This window comes from Salvelinus sp. IW2-2015, linkage group LG23 (genome assembly GCF_002910315.2).
Source record: "Salvelinus sp. IW2-2015 linkage group LG23, ASM291031v2, whole genome shotgun sequence".
NCBI classification, from domain to species: Eukaryota; Metazoa; Chordata; class Actinopteri; order Salmoniformes; family Salmonidae; genus Salvelinus; species Salvelinus sp. IW2-2015.
In genome coordinates this window covers 12,070,808-12,083,271 of record NC_036863.1, presented here as the reverse complement: position 1 = coordinate 12,083,271, position 12,464 = coordinate 12,070,808, and the positions used below count along the sequence as shown (strand labels likewise).

Below are 12,464 nucleotides of genomic sequence, written 5' to 3'. Positions count from 1 at the left end.
TTCAACTTCCATCAATTCTTAATGATAAAATATTCACTTTCTGTAGCATTCACTACGGACAAGTAGCTTATAGGCAATGATGTTTTTATAATACCGTTACACTCTAGGTCAGTGTTTCCCAAACTCAGTCCTGTGGATCCCATGGGGTGTACGTTTAGTTTTTTTTTACACTAGCACTAACGTTACACAGCTAATTCAAATAACAAACTCGTCAACAAGCTCTGATTATTTGAATCAGCTGTGTAGTGCTATGGCAAAAAACTGAACGTGCACACCTTGGGGTCCCCAGGACATTTACGCACTGCACTGATGCTTTTTGCTACCGTAATTATGCCATATGTTTTTAGCTGTCGATTTAACCAAAACTTTAAATTAATGGAGGGGAGAGCTTAACTATCCAGGCTGATTAACTACCCTGGTATTTCATTTGACAATGTAATAGTTTGTCTGTCTATATTTAGGCTGTGGCGTGCACAAAGATACCTTGCTAGATTTTCCCGTTAGCATATGGTGTCATCACACGATTGTCATTTTGTATCAATAGATTGTAGTCGTGTTACAGTTGTAGTAAAAAAAGCCGAATTCCCCATCATTTCTAACTCATTTGCAAAACGTACAATAAGTTATGAATTTTCAAAATGTGTCATTTCAATTTGGTGTGGCAAACATTAGCTAGGTGGTGAGGTGGCTAACGTTAGCTAGCACTAGGGGTTAGGGATAGGAGTAGAAGTTGGGTTAAAGGGTTTAGGGGAAGGGTTAGCTAATATGCTAAGTAGTTACAAAGTAGCCAAAAAGTAGTAAGTAGTTGCTAATTAGCTAAATTTGTCAGTGATGAGATTCCAAAGCTCAACGTTTAGGTTGCCAGACGTTCAAGTTATATGCCACCCGTCCACCTCGATCAACCACCCTCTTTTCGTTTTTTTGCGTAACCATACCAATGTAACATATCATACTAATTTGAGTGTCTAGATTTACTATGTTACGTCTAGTCTATGAGACCAGTCTGCGGAAAATGGATCATGCTGCAGGCAAGTCAGTTGAACAAATTCTTATTTACAATGGCGGCCTACCGGGGAATACTGGGCTCAGGGGCAGAACGACAGATTTGTTGTACCTTGTCAGCTCTGGGATTCGATCCAGCAACCTTTCGTTTCCTGGCTCAACGCTCTAACCACTAGGCTATATGTCGCAACATTCATTCTTTCATGGTGCAAGAATGAATGCAATTGTTTATTGAATGTAATGGTGGACACAGCTTTGGAGAACCAAAACACACACAACCTCAGCTCAACAAACTCGAACTTGAGAACAAATCGTTTGTGGTGCTGCCTGGGTGCAGTTTGGGAACGATATTGGGCTTATCACCCTCTTGGCAGTCAAGCAATGCATTCCGTCAAGAGTAGTTCACAATCTAGTCCGGTTACGGCCACAACTAGTTCTCATCTGAATTGCCTGCATTTCTCCATAAATTGGTCAGAACATTTGATATGATCTTCATCTAAGTCACAACAATAGACAAACACAGTGTGCTTAAAGTAATAACACACAAATTATTGTATTTTTCTTGTCTATATTGAATACATCATTTAAACATTCACAGTGTAGGTTGGAATAAGTATGTGAACCCCCTAGGCTAATGACCTCCAAACGTGAATTGGAGTCAGCTAACCTGGAGTCTAATCAATGAGACAAGGTTGGAGATGTTGGTTGGAGCTGCCCTGCCCTATAAAAACACTCACAAAATGTAAGTTTGCTATTCACAAGAAGCATTGCCTTATGTGAACCATGCCTCTAACAAAAGAGATCTCAGAAGACCTAAGATTAAGAATTGTTGACTTGCATAAAGCTGGAAAGGGTTACAAAAGTATCTCTAAAAGCCTTGATGTTCATCAGTCAACGGTAAGACAAATTGCCTACAAATGGAGAAAGTTCAGCACTGTTGCTACTCTCCCTAGGAGTGGCCATCCTGCAAAGATGACTGCAAGATCACAGCGCAGAATGCTCAATGAGGTTAAAAAGAATCCTAGAGTGTCAGCTAAGGACTTACACAAATCTTTGGAACATTGCTAACATCTCTGTTGACGAGTCTACGATACGTAAAACACTAAACAAGAATGATGTTCATGACAGGACATCATGGATGAAGCCACTGCTGTACAAAAAAAAAACATTGCTGCACGTCTGAAGTTCGCAAAAGAGCACCTGAATGTTCCTCAGCGCTACTGGCAAAATGTTCTGTGGACAGATGAAATTAAAGTTGAGTTGTTTGGTAGGAGCACACATCACTATGTGTGGAGAAAAAAAGGCACAGCACACTGACATCAAAACTTCATCCCAACTGTAAAGTATGGTGGAGGGAGCATCATGGTTTGGGGCTGCTTTGCTGCCTCAGGGCCTGGACAGCGTGTTATCATTGAGGGAAAAAATTAATTCCCTAGTTTATCAAGACATTTTGCAGGAGAATGTAAGGCTATCTGTCCACCAATTGAAGCTCAACAGAAGTTGAGTGATGCAACAGGACAACGACCTAAAACACAGAGGTAAATCAACAACAGAATGGCTTCAACAGAAGAAAATACGCCTTCTGGAGTGGCCTAGTCAGAGTCCTGAACTCAACCTGATTGAGATGCTGTGGCATGACCTCAAGAGAGGGGTTCACACCAGACATCCCAAGAATATTGCTTAACTGAAACAGTTTTGTAAAGAGGAATGGTCCAAAATTCCTCCTGACCAGTGTGCAGGTCTGATCTGCAACTACCGAAAACATTTGGTTGAGGTTATTGCTGTGAAAGGAGGGTTAACCAGTTATTAAATCCAAGGGTTCACATACTTTTTCCACCCTGCACTGTGAGTGTTTACACGGTGTGTTCAATAAAGACAAATGACAGCTCCAATAAGCCACTTATGGTGAACGACATGTAAACGAAAAGCTTGTAGAATCATTACTCTTTCGAGTTTTCAGTTCATCGTTCGCCGGGGAGGAGACCAGCTCAGCTATCTAGCAAAATGCTAATTTGCAACTTGACTCGGGGGACATAGGCTTCAGGAGCCAGTGGGTTAGATATGATTCCACCGTGGGCAACAACAACTGGCTACTAGTTAGTTGCCAGCCAAATACTGTATGTTTCAACACATTTAAAAGGATAGCTAGTGACTTGAAATGTAGCTAGCTAGCTGGCATGCTGGCTCACACTGGCCATGCAGTAGTCAACTAGCTAGCTAGCTAATGGTGGACGCCAAAAGACACAGCGTTCAAGACTTGGGAGCTCATGGGTACACAAGCTATATTACCCAACTTGGGAGCTCATGTGGATATAGGCTTCAAGAGCCAGTGGATTAGACAGGATTACACCACGGGCAACAATAACTTGCGACTAGTTCATTTTCAGACAAATGTTTTGAACTCTTCTACTTAGTTTATCCACCGACCACCGCATTTAGGATGTATAATTACTGAAATGTAGCTAGCTAGACCACTGGCCAGGCAGTACCCACTAACTACTAGTGGACGCATGACCTATTCGTCGATACAGTTGGGTTAACTTGCTCTAGTGTAGGCTGCTGAGGGGAGGACGGCTTCATAATAATGGCTGGAATGGAGTGAATGGTATCAAACACGTGAATGGAATGGTATCAAACACATGGATGTGTTAGATACCATTCCATTCACTCCTTTCCGGACGTTATTATGATCTGTCCTCCTCTCAGAAAAGGTAAAAATAACAATTAGTGGGCTTATTTTTTGAATGATCGGACAGTAAAACAAAAAAAGATTCATAGCTAGCTGGTGAGGCTTTCATTTATTTCTCAGTTAATTTGGTGATCAAGCTGAAGCTGGGTTTCGGAAGACTTTTGGTAGGTGCTAACTGCTCATGCAGGCCGCACGAGGTAGCTAAACTTTTATTTAGTGTTATTTTATAACATTTCAAAATACAACACAACAACTAAAACATAGGACATCACTACACGTACAGTATATTTTCTCTAAAGAAACTAACATTAAAGTATATATTTTTTGACAAAACAAGAACTAAATCACTACACATGAATTGGCAGTGACAACAGTTTAAAAAGTTAAAGTACTTAATAAAATACATAGAATAAGATCAGGGGTTACAATTGTATAAACCTATGATTGAGTTGTAAGAATACATATTTTTTTTGGTTATTGACTAAATCTAGAGATTTTATTACATATTGGATTTCAAGTAAAAATATATTGCATTTGGGAACAGATTTCAAATATTTGTATGTAAAATTTACCAGAGAGAATGAAGAATGACTAATTCAGTAGTTTTAATTTGAATAATAACATATTACATCTTTCATTGTAAATACATGAGTCTTATTAATGAAATTAAACATGTCATCACTTAACTCGCTCCAAAATAACTTCACAGAGTCACATTCATAAAAAAATGTATAATATTTTCCCCTTCTTTTGTAGAGCATCCATGTGACGTCACACACTCAAGGCTTATGTTGAGACTCATGAATATTCATGAAATTGCCCCCCCCCCCCCCCCRCCKCSSAKSSACATTRTGCTGTGAGGATGATAAGCACAATATTGTTCGCGAACTGCAGCATCCAGGCAGAACCACAAACAATTTGTTCTCGAGTTCGAGTTTGTTGAGCAGAGACTGTGTGTTTTGGTTTTTACATAACATTCAATAATCAATTAATTGCATTCATTCTTGCACCAATGCGATCAATTATCAGTTCTAAACATGTATTTTTCTTCTTTATGCTGCCTGCAGCATGATCTATTTTCTGCATAATGGTCTCATAGACTAGACGTAACATTGTACATGTAAATCCAGGACACTCAAATTATGATATGTTACATTTGGCATGGTTACATAAAATAGGTTACTTTATTCATTGTTAATTTTATTTTTTACTTCAGTTTATTTGATTTACTTAAACAAAACAAAAGTAGGGTGGGTGGTTGAGGTGGATGGGAAGCCTATAACGTGAAAGTCTAGTAACCTCAAGGTTCCGTGTTCAAATCTACTCATGGACAATTTTAGCTAATTAGCAAATACTTACTATATTAGCTAACCCTTCCCCTAAACCTAACCTTAACCCTTTAACCTAACTCCAAAACCTAACTTTAACCCTAACCCCTAGTGCTAGCTAACCCCTAGCATTAGCCACCGGGCTTTACATACAGGATAATATGAAATCCTCTGTGACCATGTTGCAAAATGGTATTATTTTGCTGATTTTTTGTTTTGAATGAATTGTGTTTTTCCTCTGCAAAGGATAAATTGCACACTATGCACAATGGCATTAGTGTTGTGTTGCCATGAACAAATCTATATGTTTCCCATTTATAAAATAAATTATTTCTGCATTCACATCAGATTTCAATAACCTGATTTGGCCTATGGAAACAAGAGAGAGACCCACTTTGTCACACCACCAGGGGCTACTGTATGAAATGTCTTTAGTTTTATTTTGTATACATGGCAGCTAAAAGATTAATTGTGTATAAAAGTACAAACAAACAATAACAAATATAGATCAATAAACTGTGACAGTTAGGAATTTGAATGATGGATAATCCAGGAGAAACAGATAGGATGGCATTGAGAGCGATGGTATTGCTGGTATTTCTCAAAAGGGAATCTTCCATGATTAGAAACATTGGGTCTGAGAATAGAGCAGTAGGCTATGAAGTGCGTAGTCTACTTTCCAAAAGTACTAATCTGTTCTGAAAAAGATTGACACATTAAAAGAGAATTAGCAGTGTTACTTTCCTTTGACTGCAGGGGGCCTAGTTGAGTACCATATAATGAGGCATAAATTCCAGGGGAGATTACTGCATGGCCCTTGCTATTAAGTATCATTGAGACGTCCGACTCTGACGTCACTCCATTGAAGTTTAAATTTAAAATGGTTAGGGAAGGGTTAGGGTTAGGGTTTAGGGTATGAACCTTCCAAAGATCCCAGTTAGCACTAACCATTACTCCACATCCCTTGTCTGTGTCTTTGATGCAGACATTCTTAATAAAACACATTGTTAATGTGTTCAGTAGTAATTATGAACATGTTCATTCTCGTCTCCTCTCTCTGTTCTTTCTCTCTCGCTCCCCTCTCTTTTCCATCTCTCCCTCAATTTCTCTCTTCCATCGCTCTCTCTCATTTCCTAATCTGTCTTTCTCACCCCCCCTTCCTCTCTCTCCCTCTCTCTGTCCTAGTTTGTTTCTCAGGGTCACCTCAGAAGGACATGGCGAGGTCTGAGCTGCAGAGAGCTTTGACTGGTACTGTGGACGTGGAGGGAGCTGTAGGACGGCCTTTGCTGGGCTGTGTAGCTAGAAGCTGAAAGACGTCTTCACATGGTAAGCACAACAAGACAAACAACGTACAGACAAACAGAGAACACCGGTATAAGTACCCAGGGGATAATGGGGAAAATGGGTGACACCTGGAGGGGGTGGAGACAAGCACAAGGATAGGTGAAACAGATCAGGGCGTGACACCTTTGGGATAAATTGAAACGCCGACTGCGTGCCAGGCCTAATCGCCTAACATCAGTGCCAAACCTCACTAATGCTCGTGGCTGAATGGAAGCAAGTCCCTGCAGCAATGTTCCAACATCTAGTGGAAAGCCTTCGACGAGCAGTTGTCTTCATACTTTTGGTAATGTAATGTATGTCATTTTGTTGGATGAAATTAAATATACGTCCATCAGAGGCCATCGCTTGTGTATCTTTCCTACATTGGTATTTAGGTGTACATTTGCTGAAAATGGGTTGTCAACAAAATATGCCTTTAAAAGTGTTTTAAATAGCCTATTGATGATAATAAAGTTAGTTATTCTCTTGTATTTCTGGTTACCTCATCATGGCTCTTATTTTCTATGTGGATGTTGTGTCGTCATTATTGTGCTATATCCCTCAGTGACTGTCAGTTTGTCAATGTAATGTCCCATATTCAGACGAACAGATAGCATTGAAAGGGCAATGCTGCAAAGTGCAAACCAATTGCTGCATTATGGCTACACACATTATTTAATTAACATCTTGATTCTTAGTCTTGGTTATTATGGTTGTCAAACAACCATGCACAACCAATATTTCCAGTGTACGGAGACAGTTATCCTAGAGACCAAATCAGAATTAATGATAGGCTATAATTAAAGAGAGAACCTGCATCATGTTAGACAAGTTGCCAGGTCTGTCTTGAGACAATACAAGAAACAGATCGATAGCCTAGCCCTATAAGACGATGCACTGTAAAACGTTGGACGTACAGAAATAACAGATCGCGGAGCCTGTAAATCACACGACTAGATAATATTGATATCTCATTAGAACACATAATTTAAAAGCTTAAGGTGTGTGCTCGCTCATCCAATACGTATATATGCTTAATAGCCCATATGATTTTATTATAGTGTCACAAATATAGAGTTTTTTGTATGGTTGACAGTCGAAATGGCCAGACTTAACCTGACCCTGACAGACTGCGATTCCTGCGCCCTAGACTATTTTGTAGCCAGACGCACCGCATTTACCAAGTAGGCTAGCTGGCCTAAGCGACACAAAACAAACATGACAATCTGATAAAATGATATAATTTAGGTGGACATCTCTTTGGGTCTGATGAGTCTGTGACCCGTTTTGTTTTTACGAAGGTGTCTGTCTGAAGCGCGAGGCTTGGGCTGGGCTGACGCTCTTTACTCCACCTCGCGGCGGCAATAACCCTGCATTGCGATGCTGTTCTGCTGTTCCGTCTCCTCATCCACTCAGTGACGCTGTCATCATGGAGGAAGAACAGTTACCTGCTACATAGTGAAGACGACAACCACACAAACGCGAGGCCACCACCAGCGGCAATCTATTGCGTCTTTATAAGGCTCCTCTCATTTCTTATTTCCTGTGAGTGCAATTTATTGATATATTTGTAAATATGTGCATGTCCATTTTGAGACGCACGATTGATTTCATTGTGTTATTCGAGAGCTCGGATTATGCATGGTGTGATTTGGGTGCCAATTATTAGCTTCGAGAAATAGGCTAAGACTGCACCAAACCACACAACTGTGTGATGTATTTACCTTATAATGAGATTAAGAATGTTAATTTCATCATGTTGCAGGTAGCCTAACCCGAAGAACTGGTAGGCTAGGCTATATCAATACTTGCTCACAGCAATGTAGCATATAGCCTATAATCCGACAGCACAGTAGCACCATGGAAACTGCCGACCAAATAAAACGCGCCATTCACCAGACATTAACACGTTTTAGGGCTATCTTTGTTTCTGTGTGCTTGTATCAATAATGTAAAATTATGTTTTTCCCTTCCCACCGGTTTCTTTTTTTTTGCAGGAATACATCGGCCATTGCCCGTGTGTCATTTCTAAAGAAAAGATAAGGAACTCGGCAAAACCATAAAAATGAAGCATTTTTTGAGGTAGGCAAATATATGCTCTTTCTGCAAGGGATACTTTGCTATAGCCCTGGCCTAATAAATATGTATTTTTTTATGAATGGTCAGAACTTCTTGTAATGAGACCTTGCCTATACTGTCAACTCACATAGGCGAAGCCTAAAATGTTGAATGTTTTCTTTTCACTCATGTGGAGTGACATTTTGTCTATATAGCCTTAAATGGTAAACGAAGTCCTCCCAGTGACCTTAAATGCCTGTTGTTATTCCATGGTCAAATGCGAATGAATAAGAAGCTAGTTATCAAGAAGCTTGACAACAGAATTTAATTTACACCATTATGTTTAGATAGGCCCGATTTTATGTGACAAACTGTGCCCTTGTGTGTGTGGTGCTGAAAGGACAGCTCCGCCAATCGGTCAGGTGTAGGAGAATAGAGATATTTAGGAGAATAGAGAACAGAGGGTTTTTGCAGGCAACCAGGCCTTTATTCTCGCGCTTTTACGATCTTTTCAGTGACGACGCTCGGTTAGGGTGGTTATTGTGCGTAGTGTAGGCCTACCAATCACTTAATTACCATGTGAGTGTTTGCAAGCACAAGTGCTCCGCCTGTTCCCGTGTCCCATGGCAGTGCTTGGTGCTGCTCCATCGGCTAATGGAGTTGGCTAATGTTTGAATGCGCCCACCCTGCGTGTGCTTGGCCTACTTAGCATGCCAGTCTCGTTCTCAGGCAGTGGGGAGAGAAAATGGTCCCCCGGGATGTGTGGTCTGTGATCAATACACTCAGTGGACATGTGTTAGTCTACATGGCTGCTGTGTATCCTTTCATACTATCATCTGCTTCATATTAGTAGGCAGGGCAAACCCGTGTTGGTGATTTCTGGTATATCATCAACATAAATCAATCACAGCACGTTTTTGGACCCATTCCGCAGATTTTACCTGATTAAGTACAATACAATTGGAGATTCATTATATTGCTTAAACTTAAGTTGAAAATGATGCTGTTGCTGCTTCCTGTTGACAAGACATTTTCATAAATAGGGTGAATTCAGAAAGAGTGGGACATCATATAAACTGGGACAGCTTAATCCTGACTTGTCTATTTCTTGGTCTGACAAGAGAAGATCAAAACTATTGTTACTAAGTCCTTGCAGAGAAACCACACCCTGCAAAGCACACAGTACAGATTAGTGATGTAGCTTTTTTTCTGTGTTGATGTTAAGGTTATACAACTGTCATAAATAATGCACTGTGCCAAATTGCAATGTAAATGTGAATACTATTTATTCGTGCATCAAAATACATAAAAAAGTTGCCAATATTATGTTTACATTTTGTGATTCTGTCATTTTTTTAGTTGCCCTGCTTTACTAACCATAGCTAGCTAAACTAGGACAACATGGAGTAGCTAAAGTGGGACAGACTTATGGGGGAAAGAGATCCAGTTTACCTTAAATGTAGACTGCAAAGTAGGCCTACCTGGCCGAATGATATGATGATCTGTAGCAATCGGGTGCACATTTGTTGAGCATATTCTGCCATCGCATGTGCAGTACAGAAACCTGACAGAAACACTGCTAGCCTAACACAAATGTACTGTGACTAATGTTGCTCTTCAACACCTGACACCAATATACAGTCCCTTCGGAAAGTATTCAGACCCCTTGACTTTTACTCATTTTGTGAGGTTACAGGCTTATTCTAAAATTGATTAAATCAATTTTCCCCTGAATCATTCTGGGAACAATACCCCATAATGACAAAGCAAAAACAGATTTAGACATTTTTGCTAATTTCTTAAAAATTAAAAACTGAAATATGACATTTACATAAGTATTCAGACTCTTTACTCAGTACTTTGTTGAAGCACCTTTGGCAGCGATTACAGCCTCGAGTCTTCTTTGGTATGACGCTACAAGCTTGGCACACCTGTTTTTGGGGAGTTTCCCATTCTTCTCTGCAGATCCTCTCAAGCTCTGTCAGGTCGGAGGGGAGCGTTGCTACACAGCTATTTTCAGGTATCTCCAGAGATGTTCGATCAGGTTCAAGTCTGGGCTCTGGCTGGACCACTCAAGGACATTCAGAGACTTGTGCCGAAGCCACTCCTGCGTTGTCTTGGCTGTGTGCTTAGGGTCGTTGTCCTGTTGGAAGGTGAACCTTCGCCCCAGTCTGAGGTATGAGCACTCTGGAGCAGGTTTACATCAAGGCTCTCTTTGTACTCCGTTCATCTTTCCCTTGATCCTGACCGGTCTCCCAGTCCCTGCTGCTGAAAAACATCCCCACAGCATGATTGCTTCACCGTAGGGATGGAGCCAGATTTCCTTCAGACGCAACGTTTTGGAATTCAGGCCAAAGAGTTCAATCTTGGTTTCATCAGACCAGAGAATCTTGTTTCTCATGGTCAGAGTCTTTAGGTGCCTTTTGGCAAACTCCAAGCGGCCTGTCATGTGCCTTTAACTGAGGAGTGGCTTCTTTCTGGCCACTCTACCATAAAAGCCTGATTGGTTGTGTTCTGCTGAGATGGTTGTTTTTCTGGAAGGTTCTCCCATCTCCACAAAGGAACTCTGGAGCTCTGTCAGAGTGATCATCTGGTTCTTGGTCACCTCCCTGACCGAGGCCCTTCTTGGTCCACTGATTGCTCAGTTTGGTGGACTCTTGGTGGGTCCAAACTTCTTCCATTTAAGAATGCTGAAGGCCACTGTGTTCTTGGGGCTTTCAATGCTGCAGACATTTTTTGGTACCCTTCCCCAGATCTGTGCCTCGACACAATCCTGTCTCAGCTCTCTATAAAAATTCCTTCGACCTCATGGCTTGGTTTTTGCTCTGACATGCACTGTCAACTGTGGGACCTTATATAGACAGGTGTGAGTTTTTCCAAATCATGTCCAATCAATTTAATTTACTACAGGTGGACTCCAATCAAGTTGTAGAAACATCTCATGGATGGCCATTGGAAACAGGATGCACCTGAGTTCAATTTCGAGTCTCATAGCGAAGGGTCTGAATACCTATGGAAATGTATTTATTTTTATTTCACCCCATAATGACAAAAAAGATTTGTAGATTGCTAAGGATTTTCTTAATTTAATCAATTTTACAGTTTGGCTGTAACGTAACAAAATGTGGAGAGAGTCAAGGGGTTTGAATACTTTCCGAAGGCACAGTAGTGGTTTAGGGGGTACCCTGACTGGGACGCAAACCCTGGTCCCTGTGACTGTAATATGAGCCATGATGAGGGTTGCAGGTAGCCTGGCAGTTAAGAGCATTGGGCCAGTAACCAAAAGTTTGCTGATTCAAATCCCTGAGCTGTCTAGGTGAAAAATCTGTTGATGTGCCTTTGAGTAAAAGTGTCTGCTAAGTGAGTAAAATGTGAGATGAAATTATACTATTCCAACCAAGTGTGTTAACCCTTTTGGCACGATGCATAGGGTGTTTAAATTTCACGCCAGTGACCTTGTTTCACTTCCTTATCCTGCTGTTTGCTACATTGGTGTCAGAAGTGGGATGGCGGCCGTGAGGCCATCAGAACGCATGGTTCAGACGTGCTACGGGGCTGAGTAGTCGAAGCACAGGGACGTGCCTTTAAATATGGAGGGGGCAATGTAGCAAACCTCGCTATATGAGCCACATTACAAATCTCTGCAAGTGGGTTAACCCTATTAACACCATGTCTAGAGTTTGTCTTTCACGCCATGCCTTGCCTCACCGTTCGCTACAATACCAAAAGGCAAAAATCTCTTGGTGAGGTCGTTAGGTGTTGTACAAAGGTTGTTTAGTATTATTACAAAGTATACAACTTTGATTTGATTTATTGATTTTGCTGTTATACAGTTAATTCAATTTGTATGGCCTTAGGGATAATACAATTACCCTACCTAGACTAGCCTACAACACCACAATGCAATTAATATTAGCATTATTGTTTTCAAATGAGTACCGTTCTACAATAGGCTGAAAACTGCAGTGAAAATGTCATTTGAATAACGGCATAAAAGCCCTGTTATTTGAATGTTTCTTTCCATGAATTCCATTTGGTTCAGTTGTGGGTCTACTTTCTACATA

The 12,464-nt window shown here is 40.7% G+C and overlaps 1 protein-coding gene and 1 long non-coding RNA gene across 2 annotated transcripts in view; one reads left to right on the top strand and one right to left on the bottom strand.

Annotated features, from left to right (window-relative positions):
- Nucleotides 1-12,464, bottom strand: part of LOC139022878 (uncharacterized) — a 40,246-nt gene that overhangs the window by 366 nt on the left and 27,416 nt on the right. The window lies entirely within an intron of this gene.
- Nucleotides 1-12,464, top strand: part of LOC111950744 (ELMO domain-containing protein 1) — a 31,635-nt gene that overhangs the window by 794 nt on the left and 18,377 nt on the right. Inside the window, exons 2-4 of the mRNA XM_023968602.2 lie at nucleotides 6,205-6,345; nucleotides 7,644-7,887; nucleotides 8,340-8,424. Of these exons, the coding sequence (XP_023824370.1) occupies nucleotides 8,408-8,424 (17 nt within the window). The 5' untranslated portion in view covers nucleotides 6,205-6,345; nucleotides 7,644-7,887; nucleotides 8,340-8,407. The remainder of the gene's footprint in view (nucleotides 1-6,204; nucleotides 6,346-7,643; nucleotides 7,888-8,339; nucleotides 8,425-12,464) is intronic.